Source organism: Scophthalmus maximus, chromosome 22 (assembly GCF_022379125.1).
Source record: "Scophthalmus maximus strain ysfricsl-2021 chromosome 22, ASM2237912v1, whole genome shotgun sequence".
Taxonomy (NCBI): Eukaryota; Metazoa; Chordata; class Actinopteri; order Pleuronectiformes; family Scophthalmidae; genus Scophthalmus; species Scophthalmus maximus.
The window spans coordinates 15,267,501-15,292,506 of record NC_061536.1 but is presented as its reverse complement, the minus strand read 5'-3'; the positions used below and the strand labels follow the sequence as shown (position 1 = coordinate 15,292,506).

At 48.4% G+C, this 25,006-nt stretch overlaps 3 protein-coding genes across 23 annotated transcripts in view; all 3 read left to right on the top strand.

Annotated features, from left to right (window-relative positions):
* Positions 1–2,166: 2,166 nt before the first annotated feature.
* LOC118291778 (phosphatidylinositol 4-kinase beta-like) lies at positions 2,167–13,544 on the top strand. The gene is made up of 14 exons (XM_035620167.2): positions 2,167–2,476; positions 3,395–3,895; positions 4,120–4,751; positions 5,069–5,446; positions 5,900–6,127; positions 6,207–6,452; positions 6,708–6,814; positions 7,155–7,259; positions 7,353–7,476; positions 8,144–8,257; positions 9,910–10,061; positions 10,131–10,263; positions 10,337–10,457; positions 10,643–13,544. The coding sequence occupies exons 2-14, from the start codon at positions 3,406–3,408 to the stop codon at positions 10,822–10,824; spliced, it is 3,012 nt and encodes a 1,003-aa protein (XP_035476060.2). The 5' UTR covers positions 2,167–2,476; positions 3,395–3,405; the 3' UTR covers positions 10,825–13,544.
* A 133-nt stretch (positions 13,545–13,677) lies between these two features.
* Positions 13,678–19,191, top strand: mindy1 (MINDY lysine 48 deubiquitinase 1). Of its 2 annotated transcripts, none has more exons than XM_035620210.2 (12): positions 13,678–14,134; positions 15,306–15,818; positions 16,155–16,391; positions 16,681–16,817; positions 17,004–17,061; positions 17,204–17,268; positions 17,386–17,544; positions 17,753–17,855; positions 17,979–18,121; positions 18,192–18,383; positions 18,457–18,639; positions 18,914–19,191. In XM_035620210.2, exons 2-12 carry the CDS (start codon positions 15,512–15,514, stop codon positions 18,977–18,979), a joined length of 1,650 nt encoding a protein of 549 aa, XP_035476103.1. In that variant the 5' UTR covers positions 13,678–14,134; positions 15,306–15,511; the 3' UTR covers positions 18,980–19,191. The 2 variants fall into 2 exon arrangements, with proteins under 2 accessions (XP_035476103.1, XP_035476104.1); XM_035620211.2 differs by lacking the exon at positions 13,678–14,134 and adding an exon at positions 14,252–14,367.
* Positions 19,192–20,837: 1,646 nt separating this feature from the next.
* The window catches only part of LOC118291801 (BCL2/adenovirus E1B 19 kDa protein-interacting protein 2-like), a 5,712-nt gene continuing 1,543 nt past the window's right edge, over positions 20,838–25,006 (top strand). The window contains exons 1-12 of one of the 20 annotated variants that reach the window (XM_047330128.1): positions 20,946–21,023; positions 21,563–21,679; positions 21,849–21,938; positions 22,058–22,108; positions 22,490–22,953; positions 23,584–23,619; positions 23,694–23,732; positions 23,801–23,884; positions 24,060–24,221; positions 24,299–24,523; positions 24,619–24,721; positions 24,978–25,006. The exon at positions 24,978–25,006 is cut by the window's right edge and continues 103 nt beyond it. In XM_047330128.1, coding sequence (XP_047186084.1) covers positions 22,068–22,108; positions 22,490–22,953; positions 23,584–23,619; positions 23,694–23,732; positions 23,801–23,884; positions 24,060–24,221; positions 24,299–24,523; positions 24,619–24,721; positions 24,978–25,006 — 1,183 coding nt within the window. In that variant the 5' untranslated portion in view covers positions 20,946–21,023; positions 21,563–21,679; positions 21,849–21,938; positions 22,058–22,067. The other 19 variants (XM_047330123.1, XM_047330124.1, XM_047330125.1 and 16 more) reach the window with 19 other exon arrangements.

Genomic DNA, 25,006 nt, shown 5'->3' with positions numbered 1-25,006 from the left:
CGTGTTTTGGGACTTGTTTTGGGACTTGTTGGTACTGACTTGGGACTTGTTTTGGGACTTGTTTTAGGACTTGTTTTGGGACTTGTTTTGGGACTTGTTTTGGGACTTGTTTTAGGACTTGTTTTAGGACTTGTTTTGGGACTTGTTTTAGGACTTGTTTTGGGACTTGTTTTAGGACTTGTTTTGGGACTTGTTTTGGGACTTGTTTTGGGACTTGTTTTAGGACTTGTTTTGGGACTTGTTTTGGGACTTGTTTTAGGACTTGTTTTGGGACTTGTTTTAGGACTTGTTTTGGGACTTGTTTTAGGACTTGTTTTGGGACTTGTTTTGGGACTTGTTTTGGGACTTGTTTTAGGACTTGTTTTGGGACTTGTTTTAGGACTTGTTTTGGGACTTGTTTTAGGACTTGTTTTAGGACTTGTTTTGGGACTTGTTGGTACTGACTTGGGACTTGTTTTGGGACTTGTTTGATTCTGATTGCCAGTTTCAGAAAGAAGATCCACCTCTAACTTCCTTTGGGGCAGAGAGTTGCTGAGGTTGCCTCACAAGTGGCTCTGTCTCTTTCTGACTGTGTGAATCATTTAAAGTTGATAAGCTGCAGTGTGATGTCGCTGCATAGTGACGGGCAACGTTGATCCAGGAATCAGTTGCGTCCACGAGCCAACGTCAAAGTGAAATGTTGCTTTTAGCTTCTAGTAAAGTAAGTAAGTAAAAGGTTCAGAGTGAACCTGAGTGACCCTCGGTCCGGTCGGTCCTGCTGCGGGTCTGAAGGGGGGAGGTTGTTGAATCGTTCACTGTGGAGCCGTGTTGCTCAAAGAAGAAACAGGTCAGATAATCAAAGATTAGCGGATCGGGATTCGGGTTTTGGGGCGTTGACCTTCAAGGATCAGACTCGATGACGCCCTCTGATGTCACTTCCTGTCTCTGTGATATGCATCATTTTTTAAATCCATATTTTTGCTTAATTAATTTTGTCCAATTTTATTTCGTCAACATTGACGAGATTTTTCTGAAGTTAAAAAGTTCATTGGACGTCATCATGTGACCAGGAGGACCAATCACTGACCATCACCGTGCGAACCACCCTCAGAGGTCAGAGGTCGGACCTGAGCGGGTTGTGACATCACGCAGTGGCGCACAGAGCCTGTTGCCATGGTTTCCTGTCAGTGTTTTCTTTTTGTCGTCATGCAGATTTGATTACTGTTATGATTCTTGCTGTTGCTATGACGATGTATCTGCATGGTTTTGTGACTGTTCGTCAGGTTTTATATTTTATAACTTTAAATGTTTCAGATTTTTTTCTTCTTTCTTTTGCACTTTACTCCTCAAATCAATTATTGAAGGTCAGAGGTCAAAGGTTGACTTCGGCCCTAGTGTGAAAAATTAAAAGAACTTTTGCTTTTGAAACAATGAAGTGAAGTGAAACTTTAATGTTCCGGCTGTTGTCTGTCTGTTGTCTGTTGTCTGTTGTCTGTCTGTCTGTTTTTTTCTGTTGTCTGTCTGTCTGTCTGTCTGTTTTCTTTCTGTTGTCTGTTGTCTGTCTGTCTGTTTTCTTTCTGTTGTGTGTCTGTCTGTCTGTTGTCTGTCTGTCTGTTGTCTGTCTGTTGTCTGTCTGTCTGTTTTCTTTCTGTTGTGTGTCTGTCTGTCTGTCTGTTGTCTGTCTGTTGTCTGTCTGTCTGTCTGTCTGTCTGTCTGTTTCCTTTCTGTTGTCTGTTGTCTGTTTGTTGTCTGTCAGTCTGTTTTCTTTCTGTTGTGTGTCTGTCTGTCTGTTGTCTGTCTGTTGTCTGAGTGTATGTCTGTTGTCTGTCTGTTGTCCATTTCGTATATGACTTGTGTCTTGTCTTTAGGTCCCTCGCTCGCCGTCGGGGGTGCTGTTCTCTCACTGCTGCTCAGTCAGAATAAACAGAATATTGATATTGATATTTTATATTAAACGTCTTCTGACAAAGTTTATAATCTGTAACATATGACGTCATGGACATAAATGAAAATGTTTATTTGAATCTACATGATTTACAACATTATATCATAAACACAGAACCGTGTGTGTGTGTGACTTCAGAATCACTCACGTGACTCAAATGATCTGATCATCAACTAATCTCTCTATATGAAATCAGATTATGTAAAATAGGAACGAGCTCGTGCGTGAGCAGCCGCTGATCAGCTGATTGGCTGTGACGTCATGTGTGACGTGTGTGAGATAAATCTGCTCCGTGCTTTTATTGTGTAAATGTTACCGGAAGTGGCGGTCGTTTCCGACTGCGGCTGTCTTGACGGATGTTGCGTCACTGTAGCCTCAAACCAGGCAGAGTCGAGCCGAACCGAGCGGAGCCACCGAACCGGACCAGATGAACACCGGGACTGAACCGGATTAAGACCTGGATCGACAACACGGAACCTCCCGGGACGAGAAGCGGATCGAACCCGGAGTGTGGGAGCGTGTCCGCCGCAGAGAGGTCGCCTCGTTAGCCGGGTGAGTGTCTCTGTGCTCCGGGTTGTGCTCGGTTCTGTTGTGACCCGAGTTCCGGTGGTGAAGCCCCGGGCCGAAGGCCTGCGGTTTGTTTTCATCAGGAGGGAGCGGCTCCCCCCGCTGCTGCCCCCGCTCCTCCGAGGCCGTCACGGCCCCGCGACTGTGACGTCGTTACAACGACTCTATGACGTATTTATTACGACTCTATGACGTATTGATAACGGGTCCGACTCGACCTCCACATTCTGGAGACTTCACATCTGTAAACTATCTCACACACACACACACACACACACACACAAACTGATGACATCACACTCAGCTGTGTGTCAGCGTGTCCTTGTGATGACGTCATCAGGAGGGTTTACTGTGTATGGCAGGAGTGTCAAGAGGCAAGTGTTAGCTTAGCACTCGTTCATAATAATAATAATAATAATAAATTTCATTTATAGAGCACTTTTCATTGCTAAAAATAAATCTCAAAGTGATACGAGTAGAAAGAAGATAAAAGAAATATTAAAAATAGGTTTAAAAGGTAAAAACATCGGTGGAAGGAAAAGTACAAAAATTTAGGGGAACGCTTGTTTAAAAAGAAGGTATTTTGGGCCCTTCTTTAAAGAGAGAGTGCTCTGTGGAGCCCTCAGTCAGCTGTTGAAGTGTGATAAGAGATCTGACCTCTGACCTGCTGCTGATCACTGATTGATCAATGACAAAGACACAAACACACACACACATCAGATTTTCAACAGCTGATCAGTCAAACGTTTCCTGATGCAGGCGTAACCATAGTAACAGTGATATGGGCGGGGCCTCAGTCAGAGTGTAGTGGCGATGTGGGCGGGGCCTCAGTCAGAGTGAAGTAGCTATGTGGGCGGGGCATCAGTCTGATGATTTAAATAAAATCCTTTCTCCTGTTTTCAGGCTCATTCAAAATGGCCGATGCCGAGGTCTCCCTGTCCCCGGCTCTGCGACCACTCCAACTTAGCCCCTCCCACTCTTCCCCGCCTCCTCCGCCTGCCTCCTCCTCCCCCACCACCTTCTCTTGCCCCTCCTCCCCGTCCAGTGCTTCCTCTTCCTCCTCTTCCTCCTCTTCTTCCTCCTGCTCTGAGAGCTCCTCAGATTGCCCCAACCACCACCACCACCATCATCATCATCACCATCATCAGCCCCGCCCCCAGCTGCAGCTGCCCCCGCCCTCCCCTGGCGAGCAGCCGTCCTCCCCCAGCGCCAGCCCCCGCAGCTCCTCGCCCAGCGGGAGCATTGGCAGCACCGGCAGCCTCGGCAGCAGCAGCTGCGCCAGCGAAGGCTTTGGCAGTAGTGGCGTGTCAAGCAGCGGCGGCGGCGGCGAACCGCGAGGCCAGAGTCCACCGCTCGACGTGATCTCAGAAGACGCTATGGAAATGGACCTGACAGTTGACCAAGGTAAGGTGACCAAGGTCGGGTTTCCATAACAACGATTAGCTCAGCGTCAGATATGAATCCATCAATCAATTTATTGATCAGGTTCAGACAAATAGAATGAATAAAAAAAACATTGTTCTAATTCTTCATAAACCAACAAAACAAGTTTGTGCAGAGTTCTGGTTCTGATCCAGGTTCAGATCTCACTGACGGAACTTCTTCTTCTTCTTCTCTTGTGATTCCAGTGATCGACCCGGAAGTCGCCCTGAAGGCCTGTCAGGAAGTTCTGCTCCAGGTGCAGCTGCAGAGCAGAGACGGGCCTGAGCAGCAGCTGCAGCAACAACAACAACGACAACAACAACAACAACAAGTACAACAACAACAGCAGCAGCAACAACAAGTACAACAACAACAGCAGCAACAACATCTACAACAGCAGCCACAACAACAACCACAACAGCAACAGCAGCTCACGGAGCAGACGCAGTCGGAGCAGACGCAGTCGGAGCAGACGCAGCGCTGCAGTCCTCAGTGGATCGTCAGTCCAGACACCAGCTCCATCAAGGAGGAAGATGAGGAGGAGGAGGAGGGACCAGAACAGACCCCGCCTCAGGCAGCCCGACTGCCGTCCTCCTCGTCGAGGGGGTCATCTTCGTCCAAACAGTCGTGGCTGCTGCGCCTGTTTGAGTCCAAGCTGTTCGACGTCTCCATGGCGATCTCCTACCTTTACAAGTCGAAGGAGCCCGGCGTGCAGGCATACATCGGGAACCGACTGTTCAGCTTCTCCGACGGCGACGTGGATGTGTACCTGCCACAGCTGCTCAACATGTACGTGCACATGGACACGGAGGTGGGAGACGCCATCAGACCGTACCTGGTGAGTCATCGTCACGTGACATCACTGATCACCTGCCGTCACAGTTTGTGGAGCTAATGCAGCTAATCAGCAGTGGATATGAAAATCAAACAAGCTAGTGTTAGCGTGTTCACAGCATCATCACGAGACCAGGCTCCGCCCTTGTGCCACAGGGAGGTCAGCTGACCTTAACTCTCGACACCTAGGGGTCAGCTGACCTTTGAACCTGACGCAGATTAAGACAAGGTTGCTTGATGACGTTTGATAATTGATGATGATGATATTGACTTACAGAAACTGAAGTTGTGTGTCTTGACCTTTGACCTTTGACCTGTCAGATCCACCGCTGCAGATGCAGCATCACCTTCTCTCTCCTCACCGCCTGGCTGCTCGGTGCCTACTCCTCCGACATGCACATCTCCACTCAGCGTCACTCCAGAGGAACCAGGCTGAGGAGGCTCATCCTGTCTGACGAGCTCAAACCGTCCGACACTCACGTGAGTGACAGTCCAGCGCCGTCGCCGTCTGACCGCCGCCGCCACCGCCGCCACAACAGCAGCAGCGTGGAGGACGCGTCCGTGCCAGGGGAGGCCGAGGTCGTCGCCTCCCCGTCCAGACGGACGCACCAGAGATCCAAGTCGGACGCCACCACGATGAGCAGTGTGTCTGGCGCTGGCCTCCGCCGCTCGGGGAGCAACCCCAAGATCCACGAGGAGGTAAGTCACAGACACGCTGATCATATCGTAATGATAAGTATTGATTTCATGTTTCATACTTGTTAAAAAGAACAGATGAGCTGAGCACTGATCAATAACTGGTCAGAGGAAACAAACTGTAATAATAATGATGAGTCGTTGTATTTCATCATGTGACTCAATAAAGTGTTTCCTCGTCTGATTCCTCTTCTGTTTCCTCGTCTGATTCCTCTTCTGTTTCCTCGTCTGTTTCCTCGTCTGTTTCCTCGTCTGATTCCTCGTCTGTTTCCTCGTCTGTTTCCTCTTCTGTTTCCTCGTCTGTTTCCTCGTCTGATTCCTCGTCTGTTTCCTCGTCTGTTTCCTCTTCTGTTTCCTCGTCTGATTCCTCGTCTGTTTCCTCGTCTGTTTCCTCTTCTGTTTCCTCGTCTGTTTCCTCTTCTGTTTCCTCTTCTGTTTCCTCGTCTGATTCCTCAGCCCGAGCGTCTTCGTCCTCAGAGGGAGTTCGTCAAGTCTCTGCTCTGTATCGGGAAACGTTTGGCGACGCTTCCGACCAAAGAGCAGAAGACGCAGCGTCTGATCTCAGAGTTGTCGCTGCTCAACCACAAGCTGCCGTCCCGCGTGTGGCTGCCGACGGCCGAGCGGCAGCACCACGTCTGTAGGATCCCGCACACTCAGGCCGTGGTGCTGAACTCCAAAGACAAGGTACCACAACCAGAACCACGTCACCCTGCTTCCTGTTTGTTCAGACTCTTACTGTGACACTCTGCTTCCTGTCCGTCAGGCTCCGTATATCATCTACGTGGAGGTTCTGGAGTGCGAGAGCTTCGAGACATCTCCGATTCCCCTTCGAATCCCGGAGACCCGGATCCGCTCGGCTCGTTCTGCAGAGAACCTGGACTGCGGTGGCGGCGGCTCGACCAACGGGATGACGTCGGAGCACAGAGCAGGAAGTTTCTCCACCGTCCCAAACTACGACAACGACGACGAGGCGTGGGCGACCGACGACATCGGTCAGCTGCAGGTGGAGGTGAGGGAGGGGAAGGGGCTTAATACGATTGACAGTAAGGTCAATATTATCGTCCATGTTGCTGCTTCTCACAAACTGACCACGAGCGGTGTGTGTGTGTGTGTGTGTGTGTGTGTGTGTGTGTGTGTGTGTGTGTGTGTGTGTGTGTGTGTGTGTGTGTGTGTGTGTGTGTGTGTGTGTGTGTGTGTGTGTGTGTGTGTGTGTGTGTGTGTGTGTGTGTGTGTGTGTGTGTGTGTGTGTGTGTGTGTGTGTCAGGCCGAGGCTCAGACCAGCAGCAGTGACAACATCAGTCAGTTCTCAGTCGACAGCATCACGAGTCTGGAGAGTAAAGAGCCGGTGTTCATCGCCGCTGGAGACATCAGGTACACACACACTCACACACACACGCACACACACAGTGTCATGTGGTCTTTGTGTTGATGCCATCTTCACCAGGAGTGACCATATTAGGAGGAGCAGGGGGTGTGGCCTGACTGAGAGCTTGTCCACCTACACCTGCTCCCATTGGACGAACCAGCTGTCAATCACACTGTATCCATGCTTCAATACACCTGTCTCTCTCTCTCTGCCTGTCTCTCTCTCTCTCTCTCTCTCTCTCTGTCTGTATATCTCTATCTCTGCCTGTCTCTCTCTCTCTCTCTGTCTGTATCTCTCTCTCTCTATGCCTGTCTCTTTCTCTCTCTCTGCCTGTCTGTATCTCAGACGCCGTCTGTCTGAGAACCTGGCTCACACTCCGACAGCGTTCAGACGAGACCCTGAGGACCCGTCGGCCGTTGCCCTCAAAGAACCCTGGGAGGAGAAAGTCAGGTCAGAACCACAGACGTCAGAACCACAGATGTCAGAACCACAGACGCTCAGTGTCTGTGGTTCTGACGTCAGTGTTTGTGTTTCCATCCACAGACGGATCAGAGAAGCGTCTCCGTACGGTCACATGACCAGCTGGAGGTTACTGTCGGTCATCGTCAAGTGTGGAGACGACCTGAGGCAGGAGCTGTTGGCCTATCAGGTGCTCCGACAGCTGCAGGTACCGCCCACCTGTGACTCACCCCTTTGTCAGTGACCTGCCTGTCTGTCTGTCAGTATCCTGTCTGTCTGTCTGTCAATATCCTTTCTGTCTGTGACCTGTCTATGACCTGTCTGTTTGTCAGTGACCTGTCTGTCTGTCAGTATCCTGTCTGTCTGTGACCTGTCTGTCTGTCAGTGACCTGACCTGTCTGTCTGTCAGTATCCTGTCTGTCTGTGACTTGTCTGCCTGTCAGTGACCTGTCTGTCTGTCTGTCAGTGAACTGTCTGTCTGTCTGTCAGTATCCTGTCTGTCAGTGACCTGTCTATCAGTGACTTGTATACCTGTCAGTGACCTGTCTGTCGGTGACCTGTCTTTCTGTCAGTGCACTGTCTGTCAGTGACCTGTCTGTCTGTCAGTATCCTGTCTGTCTGTCAGTGACCTCTCTGTCTGTGACCTTTCTGTCTGTCACTGACCTGTCTGTCTGCATGTGACAAGTCTGTCTGTCTGTGACCTGTTTGTCTATCAGTGACCTGTGTGTCTGTGACCTTTCTGTCTGTCAGTGACCTGTCTGTCTGTCTGCCAGTGATGTGTCTGTCTGCCTGTGACAAATCTGTCTGTCTGTGACCTGTTTGTCTATCAGTGACCTGTCTGTCTGTCTGTCAGTGACCCGTCTGTCTGTCCTCAGTTGATCTGGCAGCAGGAGCGAGTTCCTCTCTGGATCAAACCCTATAAAATCCTGGTGATGTCATCAGACAGCGGGATGATCGAGCCTGTCCTCAACGCTGTCTCTCTGCACCAGGTACTGTTGTTACCATGAAAACCACTTTTAATGTTGACGATGGTAGATGATGCAGACGATGGTAGATGATGCAGACGATGGTAGATGATGGTAGATGATGGTAGACGATGGTAGAAGATGGTAGACGATGGTAGACGATGGTAGACGATCGTACGTGATGGTAGATGATGGTAGATGATGGTAGATGATGGTAGATGATGGTAGACGATGGTAGATGATGGTAGATGATGGTAGACGATGGTAGACGATGGTAGATGATGGTAGATGATGGTAGATGATGGTAGATGATGGTAGACGATGGTAGACGATGGTAGACGATGGTAGATGATGGTAGATGATGGTAGATGATGGTAGATGATCGTACGTGATGGAAGATGATGATAGATGATGGCAGACGATGGTAGACGATCGTACGTGATGGTAGACGATGGTAGATGATGGTAGACGATGGTGGAGGATGGTAGACGATGGTAGACGATTGTACGTGATGGTAGACGATGGTAGACGATGGTAGAAGATGGTAGACGATCGTACGTGATGGTAGAAGTTGGTAGATGATGGTAGACGATGGTAGACGATTGTATGGGATGGTAGATGATGGTAGACGATGGTAGACGATGGTAGATGATGGTAGATGATCGTAAACGATGGTAGATGATGGTAGATGATCGTACGTGATGGTAGATTATGGTAGGTGATGGTAGATGATCGTACGTGATGGTAGATGATGGTAGATGATCGTACGTGATGGTAGATGATGGTAGATGATCGTACGTGATGGTAGATGATGATAGATGATCGTACGTGATGGTAGATGATGGTAGATGATCCTACTTGATGGTAGATGATGGTACGTGATGGTAGACGATCGTACGTGATGGTAGACGATCGTACGTGATTGAGACGATGGTAGACGATCGTACGTGATGGTAGACGATCGTACGTGATGGTAGATGATGATAGATGATCGTACGTGATGGTAGATAATGGTAGAAGATTGTACGTGATGGTAGATAATGATAGATGATTGTACGTGATGGTAGATAATGATAGATGATGGTAGACGATTGTACGCGATGGTAGATGATTGTAGACGATCGTACGTGATGGTAGATGATGGTAGACGATCGTACGTGATGGTAGATAATGATAGACGATCGTACGTGATGGTAGATGATGGTAGACGATCGTACGTGATGGTAGATAATGATAGATGATGGTACGTGATGATAGATGATGGCAGATGATTGTACGTGATGGTAGATAATGATAGATGATTGTACGTGATGATAGATGATGGCAGATGATTGTACGTGATGGTAGATAATGATAGATGATTGTACGTGATGATAGATGATGGCAGATGATTGTACGCGATGGTAGATGATGGCAGATGATTGTACGTGATGATAGATGATGATAGATGATTGTACGCGATGGTAGAGGATGGCAGATGATTGTACGCGATGATAGATGATGATAGATGATTGTACGCGATGATAGATGATGGCAGATGATTGTACGCGATGATAGATGATGGCAGATGATTGTACGCGATGGTAGATGATGGCAGATGATTGTACGCGATGGTAGATGATGGCAGATGATTGTACGTGATGGTGTTAATGACCCGTGGCGACGTGTTCCTTCAGGTGCGTAAGCAGAGCCAGATGTCGCTGCTCGACTACTTCCTGCAGGAACACGGCAGCTTCACGACCGAGGAGTTTCTCACGGCGCAGAGGAAGTTCGTCCAGAGCTGCGCTGGCTACAGCCTCATCTGTTACTTGCTGCAGGTCAAAGACAGGTGAGACACGCCAGCCTTTGTGCTTAGCTAGGCTAACGTACCTAAGCTAACGTAGCTTCTGATCTGCAGACACAACGGGAACATCCTGCTGGACTCTGAAGGTCACATCATCCACATTGACTTCGGCTTCATCCTGTCCAGTTCTCCTCGTAACCTGGGCTTCGAGACGTCAGCCTTCAAACTCACCTCCGAATTCGTTGATGTGAGTAAAATGACGTTCGAATGAACTTTATGTTCTGAAGGTTCTTAAGTTTCTGGTCTGGTCTGGTCTCCAGGTGATGGGCGGACTGGATGGAGACATGTTCATCTACTACAAGATGCTGATGCTTCAGGGTCTGATCGCCGCCAGGAAGCACATGGAGAAGGTTCTGCAGATCGTCGAGATCATGCAGCAAGGTATCGTTCTGTTAGCTGAGAGCCAATCAGAGGCAGCCGTCACGTTCACTGTCGAATGATGACAAACCTGAAAACAGACTGATGTGGCGTTTGGTTCACAATCAGAATCAGATTTAGAAAAAAATCAAAGATGGTTTCTGTCATGAAGTGATTGTGTCACACTGCTGATGTTTCTCCTGCTGCAGGTTCCCACCTCCCCTGTTTCCACGGCTCCAGCACCATCCGCGGCCTGAAGGAGCGTTTCCACATGTCCCTGACGGAGGAGCAGCTGCAGCTGCTGGTGGAGCAGCTGGTGGACGGGTCCATGAGGTCCATCACCACCAAACTGTACGACTCCTTCCAGTACGTCACCAACGGCATCATGTGACCATAGACGTTCTTCAGACCTTCAGTTCCTCGGACTCACGACCAACTTCCTTTAAAAACTAAGACCATGTAGGATTCGACCTGAACCAGCTGTTCTATCGTCATGACGACACAGGAGCCGGAGAGGGAAACGGGTTCGTAGGTAACACTGCTGCCAAGAGGATTTGGTGAAAGACAGAAATGTATTTTGATCGCTGATAAAAACATTTTACTCATTTATTGATTTAAAAGGGCAAACATCAAAAAGAAAACGTGAAGCTTTAGCTTCTTCTTTATCTCTACGAGTGAGACGCTGCAGCCTGACACTACAGGATCTTTTCTGTTTCTGTCTTTACGAATATCTCTGACATTTAATATCTCACTAGTACGAGAGCCCCGTATTTTAAGATCTTCAGTGAAGTTAAATCCTCAGACTTCACTGACTGTGGTTGAAGTTCAACAGCAGCTGATCGTTACCCGCTCGCGTCATGATTAAACGATTGTCTCGACCTGAACAACAACAGAGTGAAGGAAATCTATTGTCTGTGAAATAAGTTCTGACAGAAGAACAGGAACTTTGTGTTGGTTCTTTATCGCTGATTGTTTTCACCAGACATTAAAAACACAATGGTTGAATATCATTTGATGACGAGCGTGACAATAAGGCCCAGTAGTCGATTAAAGGATTGTTAACGTGTCGAAATCGAGATGCTTCTAAACTGTCCTCGTTTTTTTGAGTCCACAACAAAATAATACAAACCTCAGTTTGGTACAAGAACAATATTGTTTTTATTTATCGGCAGCGTTTGTTTCACATTAACAAATTTTATTGTTCGTCTGTTAGTTGAATAGTTTCCTGTTCAGTTTGAACAGCTGAGCTGCGATGAAACGATCCTTCAGCAGACGACTTTACACATGTGTAACTGTGTGTAACTGTACACGTGTGTAACTGTGTGTAACTTTTTATATGTGTGTAACTGAACATATTTCACAGTTTGTGTCTGTAAACGATATGTTTGCGTATTTAACAAACTCACGACACAAGTTACATTCCTGTGATCAACGAGAGCGACGGACTCTGGTGACCAGTTTCCTGAAGATGTGAATGTTGTTGCTAACGCTAACAGCTTTATTCCAGTGTGTTACAGCTGTGTGTTCACATATTGTTTAAAAATATACTTCATCTTTGTCAAAGAGACACATGAAGTATATCTTCATATTAAAATACTCTGTTTCAGATTCACGCAGCAGCGTTGGCTAGTGCTACCTGAAGTAGCAGAGGCTAGTTAGCCGTTAGCTTGTCACTGCTCTTGTGCTGCACATTTATAATGAAGTTGTTGGTTATTTCTGATCAAGGTAAAAGGACGTAAAGGTAAAGGTGAGGTTGTGATTGACAAAGTGAACAATGTGACTTTAGAAGTGTGGAGAAAAAAAAACACTACACATTGTTTAGCAAGTATCTAAGACGAGTTATTGTCATACTAATGCTAACAAATAGCTGCAGTGTCCAGTTTAAGATGATGTGACTGTGTAAAGGTTTTTTTGTCTATTAATTCAGGTGTTCAGAATGATAAGACATTGTCATTTTTCATTGGACACCATTTACCTAATGCTAACTTCTTGCTAACAGCTGCCTCGTTTTTATTTTGCTAACTGGTCAGTTACAGTTCGTAAAACCAACAGTGTAAATAAAATTGAACAAAGCTTTTAATCATTGTGTACAAACCGAAGTCAGTGGTTTTAAATCTATATTCCCAGACTTCTGTTTAACCATTAGCATGACAATGGATCTTTTGTCTGTCAAATATAAAATCTAAGATTTCAATTTTACATTTTGCTCTATTTGTATTCTCATATATTTTTTTATTCTCGTGTCTTGAACTGCGACAGGAATATTCACTTAGTGAAATTGTGTTTTTCTGTCCAGGTGGAAATGTACATAATTAAAATGAACCATATGACTAAAGACGATGAACTGGAACAAAGCCAGAGTTGGTTGTTCTGAACGTTTTCTGTTTGGGCCACTATTGAAGGAGAAGCGTAGTGTTACCTTCTGCTAACTGTTAGCCTGCTACACTATGTGCTTGACGAAGACACAGCTGTAAACTCAAGTTAACCAGAAACGCAACTTAAATAGCAACTACTCTTCTTTCTTTCTCTTCCTGTGTGAATATGTATTTATGTAAATGAAGTGAAGATCTGATGCCTTTGGACCAACAGAAGCTACAAACTCTTTATCAATGCAACAGGACGACGACGACGTTCAGGCGTCACGCCTGATGACTGCTCTTCTATCTCCACCGCTTCAGGGACGAGTTTCAGCACGTTAGCGTCTCCTCTCCTGCATCAGTCACGACAGAGATAAAACATTTATTCATATCAAGTCATTTCATGACTCAGCTGTCAAATATGAAACAAAGGCAAAACATCTTTGAACTTGAAGCTGCTTCAGTTGTAGTTTTGTGTCCGGAGACGACGACGCTTCAGATGAAACTCGTCCCTGAGACAAAACCTTTCATTGCCTTTACAATCTTCTCTGATCACGTTCGATGTAAAAACCTCTGAAGTGCATTTATTCTGAATGACAAAGTCTTTATCGTCTGTAAACGTTTGTTGTCTTGTTTTTTAAAATTTAGCTTTGGTCCTAAATGTTTTAACACTAAATCCATTAAACGACGTGTTCAGTGTTATTGAGGCTTTGACAGACGACGACCCGTCAATAAACCTGACGCCTGTTTCTGACTTCTGTCATTTTATTTACTTTGAAGTTTTTAGACTTTAATGTACAAAAACAGACGCGCCCACTGTCTGTGCTTCCGGCCACGCCCACTGCCTGTGCTTCCGGCCACGCCCACTGTCTGTGCTTTCTCTCTGACCTGTCAGAATAAATCACTGGCTCCTCCGACTGATACATTAAAACAATAGTGTTAGCTGTGTGTTAGCCGAGTGCTAGCTAACTGTCTTTGATGAACGAGTGTCGCAGTGAGACTTTGTTGTTTTGTCATCGATTCAGTCTTCAGTTCTCCGGCAGCTCGGTGGCTAACTGCTAACTGCTAACTGCTGACGAGGACGTTTAAAGTTCAGCGGATGTGACGCGACGACCTGGTGTTGCTTTGCGTCCTCCGGTGGGCGGGGCCTGTGAGCAGAGACATGTAAACAGCTCACACGCCAGTTCGCTCGTCTCGACCGTCAGTGCAGATCACGCGCCCAATGTCGGTGAGTGTCAGTGTCATCTGATCCACCGACGGTCTGTTGTGACGTGGACGCGGAAGGTCGGTGCCGTTGTCCCGGGCCCCACGTGGCGTCTCAGCGGAACCACAGCGAACTTCACTGTGAGTTAGCTCGAGAGTGCTAACGTCGGCTAGCTAGTGTCGGAGCAGCTTAACGCGGATCTGTCCGCCGAGCGGCCCCGGTGGTCTGTGTCCGCCGAGCGGCGCGACAGGACGGAGACCCCGGTCCACCTCAGTCCGCTGGACTTAGACACACTCACACACGGTCACTTCCTGTTGAGTTCACACACCTGCAGACAAACATCCGGTCTGTTCTCCAGCTGTGAAGAGATCAGGTGATGAGCTGGAGGACAGACTCCAGTCAGGATCACTGAGGGGCCAAGGGCCCCCGGACCAGGGGGACCACAGGGGCCAGAGAGGGACCAGGGGGGGACCACAGAGACCAGAGGGGGACCAGAGGGACCACAGGGGCCAGAGGGACCAGAGGGACCACAGAGGGGCCAGAGGGACCAGGGGGGGACCAGAGGGACCACAGGGGCCAGGGGGACCAGAGGGACCAGGGGGGGGGCAGAGAGGGACCACAGGGGCCAGAGGGACCAGGGGGGGACCACAGAGGGACCACAGGGACCAGGGGGGGACCACAGAGACCAGAGGGGGACCAGAGGGACCACAGGGGCCAGAGGGACCACAGAGGGGCCAGAGGGACCAGGGGGGGACCACAGGGGCCAGGGGGACCAGAGGGACCGGGGGGGGCCAGAGAGGGACCACAGGGGCCAGAGGGACCAGGGGGGGACCAGAGGGACCACAGGGGCCAGGGGGACCAGAGGGGGACCACAGGGGCCAGAGGGACCAGGGGGGGACCAGAGGGACACCAGAGGGACCACAAGGGCCAGAGGGACCAGGGGGGTACCAGAGGGACACCAGAGGGACCAGGGAGGGGCCAGGGGGACCAGGGGGGGGGCAGAGGGACACCAGGGGGGGACCACAGGGACCTGAGGGGCCAGAGGGACCAGGGTGACCATGGGAGGGGGCCAGAGGGAAAAGGGACACCAGAGGGACCACAGGGGCCAGAGGGACCAGGGGGGGACCAGTGAAGAGACGGACACTGACCAGGAAGAGACAATAACGTTGTTCTGTGTTACTCAGATATGAAATATGGATCTTTAGTTGAACAGTTGTCTTGTTGTTTTATCAGCGAGCTCATTGATCAGGTGATCAGCTGTTTGAATCATGTGACAGGTGTGTGTGATTCTCGTTGTATCTCTGTTCTCAGATCCGTCAGGGTTCCTTTGTTTGATCACTGCTCTCACCTGGCGACCATGTGAAGGCTCCTCATCTTTGCCTCCACCTGAGATCGGAGTTGTTAACGTGTGTGAGCCTCCGACTCTCAACGTGTTTCTACTCTGGTGGTTCGTCAGCGTTTTCGCTCTGTGAAGCCGTCAGCCCTCGTTTCTCCAACGATCAGTCGATCAGCCGACGATGGCAGAGGCGGCGGCAGATCTGCTCGTCGACCCGACTCTCACCACGGAAACCGTCTCCAAGGAACTGATCATAACCACGGCGCCGGAGGGGCGGGGCCGGACGCCAGGGTCGGACACCGGAGCCAAGGATCCCAGCAGTAATGGAGAAACTGATGAAGCCCCACAGGAGGAGGAGGAGGAGGCCACGCCGCCGCTGTCATCCGACGATGGGACGATGACTGTCGTCACCACAGAAAAAGAGTCTCTGTCGGCGCTGCTCGGAAACACGGAGCCTGACGAGCGACGACACCGAGGAGGAGACGCAGGTACGAGCTCCGAGCGTGTCAGGTGGTCACGCGTTGGTCGCGTGGTCATGTGGTCGTCACGTGGTCATCACATGGTCGTCACGCAGTCATCACATGTTCATGTGATCGTCACGTCTCAGCCGCTGTCGTCTGTAACGTTACTATTAAAGTTATAAATGTTTTGTGGATTTTACTAAAAAACTGTCAGAAATAATCCAAGCGACCTTTGACCTTAACTGAGTGAGTCTTTTTTGAATTGGTTATTCATTGATCGTTTTATCAAATGATAACGAATGTCTGGTTGTGGTTCTGCGTCGTGATTGGCTGTTGACCGGCGTTTCACCGACGTGTCCTCAGGTCTGGAACTGGACAATGGCTCGTCTGCAGCGGGCGGCTCGGAGGACCAGCGGGAGTCCGCGGACACCCCGTCCTTCTCCATCCCCAGTCTGGTGCTGTCAGACGGGGCCGCGGTTGCAGGAACGTCCCTAGACGTGGAGGACGGTCCGTCCACGTCCTGCTCTGGGGCCGCAGAGGGCAGCTCTCTAACCACCGAGCTCCCGGAACTGAAGGATGGCGAGAGGCTGGAAGCCGCAGGTGAGACGAGTCGCAGATCATCAAACAGCTGATCAACGTTATTGGTCGAGTCTGATGTCAAGTGAACATGAAGCTGTGTGCTGGATATTGATTATTGATTGGCGCTTACAGACGCCAATGGCAGCATAGTGACAATAACTATCAGCTGAACAGTGGTCGTCATGACGGCAGTGTAGGAGGAGAGCTTTCTGATTGGACGGCAGGATGAGTGAAGGACGATGTCATCAGACAGTGTTTAACAGGAGATGTAGAGAACTGTGTGTGACTGCAGTGGTCCTCTGGTCCACAGGGGGCGCTGCTGCTCCGGTGTACTACCTGGTGAAGTGGATCACCTGGAAGGAGAAGAAGACACCCATCATCACGCAGAGTGAGAACGGACCCTGCCCCCTGCTGGCGATCATGAACACGCTGTTCCTGCGCTGGAAGGTAAAACACTCACCGTGGCAACTGGTCAGCTCGACCACGACAAACTGTGACTGCTGCTTCGTGTGTGTGTGTGTGTGTGTGTGTGTGTGTGTGTGTGTGTGTGTGTGTGTGTGTGTGTGTGTGTGTGTGTGTGTGTGTGTGTGTGTGTGTGTGTGTGTGTGTGTGTGTGTGTGTGTGTGTGTCCAGGCAAAGCTTCCTGCTCAGACTGAAGTGGTCACCACTGAGGACCTGATGTCTCACCTGGGTGAGGGTCACACCTGTCACACACAAACTCCGTTTCAGTGATGTCACCAACACTGTTATTGATCTAATCGTGTGTGTGTGTGTGTGTGTGTGTGTGTGTGTGTGTGTGTGTGTGTGTGTGTGTGTGTGTGTGTTTTATGTAGGAGAGTGTGTGTTGTCTGTCACACCCAGAGAGAAAACTGACGGGATGGAGCTCAACTTCCAACAGGTGAACACACACACAGGAGCCAGATTATTTTCAAAATAAAGCTAAGGCCGGAGATCTGACTCACGTTCACCTGCAGACTTGTGGTTTAACGTGTGGTGTGTGTGTGTGTTTTATCAGAACATGAGCGATGCGATGGCCGTCCTACCGAAACTCTCCACTGGTCTGGACGTGAATGTCCGTTTCACTGGAGTGACGGACTTTGAATACACACCTGAGTGTATCGTGTTCGACCTGCTGGACATCGCACTGTACCACGGCTGGCTGGTCGACCCGCAGGTAACACACTCACTATGTGTGTGTGTGTGGAGGAAATGTAAAAAGCTTTTGTTGGACTATTGGTGTGAGTTCACCTGTTATTGTTTGAATATGAGAGTCATAGACTGTGTGTGTGTGTGTGTGTGTGTGCGTGTGTGTGTGTGTGTGTCTGTGTGTCTGTCTGTCTGTCTGTCTGTCTGTCTGTTTGTTTGTTTGTTTGTTTGTTCAGAGTCCAGAGATGGTGGCTGCTGTGGGGAAACTGAGTTACAACCAACTGGTGGAGAAAATCATTGACTACAAACATTCTGCAGACAGCAGCCGAGTCAGTGAAGGTAACACACACACACACACACACACACACACACTGACTAACACAGGTTTGACAAATCGTGGTGCATTTGATAAATTCTCGCTGTGTGTGTGTGTGTGTGTGTGTGTGTGTGTGTGTGTTGCAGGTCTGGTGGCAGAGCAGTTCCTGGAGTCGACAGCGACCCAGTTGTCGTATCACGGTCTGTGTGAACTAAACACGACGGCGAAAGACGAAGAGATTTCTGTTTTCTTCAGAAACAACCACTTCAGTACCATGATCAAACACCAGGTGGAGACACACACACACACACCCACACACTGTGTGTCTGTACCTGTTGTTAATAAAGTTTCTGGTCCAGGGTCACTTGTACCTGCTGGTGACAGACCAGGGCTTCCTGCAGGAGGAGGCGTTGGTCTGGGAATCCCTCCACAACGTCGAGGGCGACGGGAACTTCTGTGACTCCCACTTCAGACTGTGTCATCACAGAGCCCCGCCCACTTCAGCCCCGACCCCGCCCTCCACACAGGAGCTACAGAGACAGATCGACCAGGTGAGTCGTCAAGTGATTGATCAGGTGATTGACCAGGTGATTGATCAGGTGTGACTCAGATTGTTGTTGTCAGGACTACCTGGTGGCGGTGTCCCTGCAGCAGCAGCAGGGCGGGGCCCCGGGGCCCCTCAGTGACCTGGAGTTGGCCCGACAGCTCCAACAGGAGGAATACCAGCAACAGCAGCAACTACAGCAACAACAGCAACCGCAGCAACAACAGCAACCACAGCAGGCTGGAGCAACTCAGACTCAGCCGGTAACAGTGTGTTCTGTGTTCTGACCAGCAGGGGGCGACTCTGAGAACATAACATCATGGTTCATTCTCTAGTTACAGTGTGATTGACAGCTGGCACCGTCCAATAGGGGCAAGTGTAATAATAATATGGTCACGTGTGGTTTAAAAACAAGATTGTGATGTCAGTCAGTGGTAACCCTGGAGACGCTGGAGATTTCTATATTTCCTTCAGCGTCTCCATGGTGACGCAGATCGTGTCTCTGGTCATGTGACCGTGTAATGTTGTTGTTTGCAGGTCAGAGGTCAAGGGTCACAGCAGGCCAGGAGGAGAGACAAGGACTCGGACTGCGTCGTCCTATAGACTCTTTATCCTCGTCATCATCTGTAACACACACACACACACACACACACCTACCTACACCTGATGCCAAACCCCAGTGCTTTGTCCAACATGAGACGTTTTGATTCCAGCTTTCGTCTGGTGATGACGAAACTTTATAACATGTGACTCATGTTTATATAACTCACGTGTTTATTCATGTGATTAACGATGATAAAGGTTAAACGTTTGAAGTTGTTTCAGTCTTTTTCTTTCCGACCAACAGGAAATGTTTTGTGTCTCTTTGGGTTTTGGACAAAACGAGAAGTTGTCCCAGACACAAAGACGATAATCCATAATCAGATAAAACTATCATCAATCAGTTGAAGCTCTGATCTCCAGATTAATAAGAGAGTGAAGTTGTCAGTAGGTTTTAAATATTGTTAACATAAATTGATTAAAGGTCCACGAGGTCTGTGGTGTCAGATATTAATCAACTAATCAATCAACTAATCAATACAGGTACAAACATGGATTTAAAACAGACTCATGTGGAAGTTTCACCAGATGACGACAGTTTATTCTGATCTATAAACTAATAAATGATTTATGACGTTTTAATGAAGCTTTACCAGACATGATGACGTCATCTGCTCGTATCTGACGGGAAACAAACGTCTTCTGGAAAAGTTCTCCGACTTGGATTCAGACGGAGCCTCTGGATGAAGTGAAAGTCTGACATATATTTATATATATTTATATTTATCCATATTTCATTTATCTGATATGATATATTGGATCATCAGAGGTGTGACGGTGCGTTCACTGTTGACGTGTTTGACGGTGCGTTTCAGGTCTCGGTTCTCTTCTGTTCTCACGCTTAGTTTTCCAAACCGGCGACGAAGCTGCGGTCGCCGTGGTGAATGAAATGTGATGATCAGAATCAGAATCTGCCAGGAGAGAAAGAGAACAAAAAGACGATCTGCAGATTCCGACTCGTTTCGTGTTTATGATTCATTTTCTCAACAATGTTAATTGTTAAGTAAATGATCTTATTTATGATTCAGTGTCTTAATTATCAAAATGTTCATATCATATTTATGATTCATTAAATTTATGTCAAATCTTTTTGTAATTTAGAATTAATTTGTCAGAATTGTAAATTATTATTTCATATTTATGACTTTGATTTAATAAATAATCTCCGATTCATGATTCGATCTTTTCCTCCATTAAAACAACTGAATTCACTTTCTGCTCTCGAAGTTTTCTTTCCCATCATGCATTTCACTGTGTCTGGGCGTCGCCTGGCGGTCGGAGTTCAGACGACTCCGGTCGCTTTGTGTTTAAATTGTCATGTGAAATTATCAGTAAGAACAAAATCATCTCTGATGAGTCCATGTATGTTTTCTTTCTTCTTCAGTCACTTTTTAATGTGATGTCATGAGTTTCATTTAGAAATATTCAGTTTGAGTTTGAGCATAAAGAATAAAAGAAGCTGTGCGGTTACAGTCAAAGTGTAATACTCATAAACACATACTCAATTAATATGAATGAATTATTCATTGATATTTATCATTTGTTAATATTTGGACTGGAATTTATTTTGACACAGATTGTGACAGATCTGACGATTAACGTCTTCCTAAGTGATTAACGTCTGTATTGTTAGCATCACATTAGCAACACAAACTAAGGAAGTTCAGTCAGACGAGCTAAGCAGGACCATGGATTATCAACAGACGTGTTAGATGATTTATGGATTATTATGTATTATCTCAGTAGAGTTTCAGTGGAGCTGTAGCAACGAGACAAATGTGAGTTTTACAAAAAAAATTACAAGAATGTCAACATGTAAATTGGTGGAACCAGGTTTTATTTCCTGTTTGTTTCTGTTCTCTCAAACACGAAAATCATTTCTCATTTCATTTGTGAAACTTTCTCAGCAGGTACAAACTTGCAGCTCCGCTTGTACAGTCGTGGTCGCCATGGTAACAGGGCTGGGCCCTCGTCACGGCAACACACCGCACCTCTGCTTTCACACAGGATTATGGTAAACACACACACAGGGCAGAGAGATAGACAGGTGAGTAGTCGGAGAGAAGTCGGATAGACAGACAGGTGAGCAGTCGGAGAGACAGACAGGTGAGCAGTGGGAGAGACAGACAGACAGGTGAGCAGTGGGAGAGACAGACAGACAGGTGAGCAGTGGGAGAGACACAGGTGATGAGTCGGAGAGACAGACAGGTGAGCAGTCGGAGAGACAGACAGGTGAGCAGTGGGAGAGACAGACAGACAGGTGAGCAGTGGGAGAGACACAGGTGAGGAGTCGGAGAGACAGACAGGTGAGCAGTCGGAGAGACAGACAGGTGAGCGGTGGGAGAGACAGACAGACAGGTGAGCAGTGGGAGAGACAGACAGACAGGTGAGCAGTGGGAGAGACACACAGGTGAGGAGTCGGAGAGACAGACAGGTGAGGAGTCGGAGAGACAGACAGAGGTGAGGAGTCGGAGAGACAGACAGACAGGTGAGCCGTCGGAGAGACAGACAGACAGGTGAGGAGTCGGAGAGACAGACAGGTGAGCAGTCAGAGTTCACTCATAAAAGCCTTTATGATGTCATCAGGTCTCAGCTGTTCGTCCTGAAGCTGTCTCACCCGTCTCACCCGTCTCACCTCCCTGGCTGCTGCAGAGGGAGGGAGTTCCAGTTGACTCCCCGACGCCGTCGAGCTCATCTCCTGCTGTAAGTCTCCCTTCTCTTTATGAACTTTCTCTCTTCTGTCGTCGTCGTCTCTGTGTGTAAATAAAGTTTCAGACAGGTCACAGGTGTCTGCTCACCTGTGACCTTGTTGCTGGTAAACAAACTGTTTCAGTCACAAGACAAACATTCTGACGAGTCGTGTTTATTACAGATGAAAATCAGATCATTGATTTGATCATTATGAGTCTGGTCAACAGTAAACAGGAAGTGATTCTACAGGTCGAAAAGGTCAAAGCTTCAGGTGTGTCTTCATGTCGAGTCTCTGACCTAACCTCCCCACACTCGGTTAGCTCAACGCTAACAGCTAAGAGCTAACAGCTAACAGCTGCTCATCGTGTTTGTTGTTGTGACCGACAGCAGCAGCAGCATCATGGAGGCCAGAGGGGCGGAGCCAGAGGACCACGCCCTCAGGTCAAAGTTCATTCACCAGCTTTTGCCTTTCTTTGTTTCACTGGGATTTTAAAAGAATCTGAAGAAACAGTCGAACACTTGTTCACCGGGGAACTGACATCTAACTGGGGAGGAAGCTAACGATAGGGTCAGGGGTCAGGGGTCAGGGGTACCAAAGTAATTTTTTACCAAAGACTTTAATAGAACTGCAGAAATAAAAGCAGTTTCAGTTCCAGGTGTAGGATGAGCCCAGTGAGGGGTCCTGCCGTGGTTAGTTTAGCTTAGCGTAGCTTTGCTTAGCTTAGCTTAGCATAAAAACTCATGTTGGACTTTTCCTGTAAGACAAACTGAGGGAAAAATTATTCTTCACTTTTTTAGTATCGTGTGTGTTTCTGTCTACAGGTCGACGGCCGCGGAACAGCTGACAAGTTCTGATACTACTTCCGATACTACAACTAATACTACCACTGATACTACTGATACTACTACCGATACAACCACTGATACTACCAGTACTACCACTGATACTACCAGTACTAATATTGATACTACCAGTACTACTGCTGATACTACTACTGATACTACCAGTACTATTACTGATACTACCAGTACTACTGCTGATACTACTACTGATACTACCAGTACTATTACTGATACTACCAGTACTACTGCTGATACTACTACTGATACTACCAGTACTACTAGTGATACTACAACTGATACTACCAGTACTACCACTGATACTACCAGTACTACTAATGATACTACCAGTACTACCACTGATACTACCAGTACTACTACCAGTACTATCACTACAACTGCAGCTGATGGTTGTACTTCCTCTGTGTCTCCTGCTGATCAACCAGGTACTCAGATGTTTTTATCTGATCCTCTACTTTACTCAGTGTCTGATTATTTACAGTAGTTTGAATGTTTATGTCCTCATCGTGTCCACAACGTGTCTTTTCATGTCCTCATCGTGTCCTCTTCATGTCCTCATCATGTCCCGTCTCTGTCCTCATCGTGTCCTCATAATGTCCTCATTGTGTCTTTATCATGTCCTCATCGTGTCCTCTTCATGTCCTCATAATGTCCTCATCGTGTCTTTATCATGTCCTCATCATGTCCCGTCTCTGTCCTCATCGTGTCCTCATAATGTCCTCATCGTGTCCTCATAATGTCCTCATTGTGTCTTTATCATGTCCTCATCGTGTCCTCTTCATGTCCTCATAATGTCCTCGTCGTGTCTTTATCATGTCCTCATCATGTCCTCTTCATGTCCTCATCATGTCCCGTCTCTGTCCTCATCATGTCCTCATCGTGTCTTTATCATGTCCTCATCGTGTCCTCTTCATTTCCTCATCATGTCCCATCTCTGTCCTCATCATATCCTCATCGTGTCTTTATCATGTCCTCATCGTGTTCTCTTCATGTCCTCATCATGTCCCGTCTCTGTCCTCATCATGTCCTCATCGTGTCCCGTCTCCATGTCCCAGCAGGTGGTGAGGAGCTGACCTCTGACCTCCAGCCAGGTAACTTCCTGTCTGCTCTTTTCTTGTCTGCTCTTTCCTGTGGGGATGTTAACTTCCTGTCTTCCTGTTGTCAGGAGCGACAGAGGAGGAGTCTTCGACCAGAGACAGACCAGGTACACAAACTCTATGTAAATATGAAATATATTAATGATCATATTTATGACTCACTTCCTGTCTGCAGATCGTCCCAGCAGTCTGCCCTTGTCCAGCACGCGACCAGTGAAGAAGAAGGTGCTGGTGGCTCCGCCCCTCAGTTTGTCTCTTGGTAATAAGACTTCCTGTTCTGGACATTTCAGGCCACCGTATGAGTCTCACTTCCTGTTGAATCCACTTCTTGTTGAAACCACTTCCGGTTGAATCCACTTCCTGTTGAATCCACTCCTGTTGAAACCACATCCTGTTGAATCCACTTCCTGTTGAATCCACTTCCTGTTGCTCAGGTCGCAGCGAGTCCACGGTCTCTGACGACTTCCTGTCGGGCATCCTCTCCCCCGCCCCCGAAGACGACGATGACACAGGGCTGGACTTCGACCTGGATGCCATGGAAACGCCCTCTGACACCGAGTCGCTGCACTTCCCTGTCTATGACCTCGACCTGGAGGGTGAGAGGTCAGAGGTCAGAGGTCAGACAGCTGGATACAGGTGAAGTCAGGTGTAAATGTATTTTCCTGTTTTCCAGACGACCTGCGGCGTCTGGGTGTGGCATCCCACCGCCGTAGACCGGTCGGCTCCGGTCCCAGGTCCAGGTCCGACTCTGTTCTGGGGCTGGACGCCCTGGAGAGGGAGGACGTGCTGGACGCTCAGGGCACCAGGTGGCGCTGTTTCTCCTCAGGCGAGCCGCTGCACCAGAGCCGCGTCAACATGAGCGTCCTGCAGCCGTTCCTCCGGGTGCTGTCCCACGGAGGTATGACGTCACCGCAGGGGGAGGAGCCACCTGTGTGGCGCTGCACCTGGTCTCATCCTCACCTGTGGCCCCGCCCTGCTCTCTGTCCCTCCCAGGTTACTATGGAGACGGTATGAATGATATCATCGTGTTCTCCTCCTGTTACCTGCCACAGAACCGTCTGGAGAACTACCAGCACGTGATGGACAACCTGTTCAGGTACTGACCACCACTGACCGAGTGTCTGTACCCGTCTGTACCTGTCTGAAACTGTCTGACCTGTCTGAACTGTCTGACCTGTCTGTCTGTACCTGTCTGTACCTGTCTGTACCTGTCTGAAACTGTCTGACCTGTCTGTCTGTACCTGTCTGTCTGTACTTGTCTGTGACCGTCTGTTGTCTGTCTGTACCTGTCTGTCTGTACTTGTCTGTAACTGTCTTTTGTCTGTCTGTAACTGTCTGTTGTCTGTCTGTAGGTACGTCGTGGGGACTCTGGATCTGATGG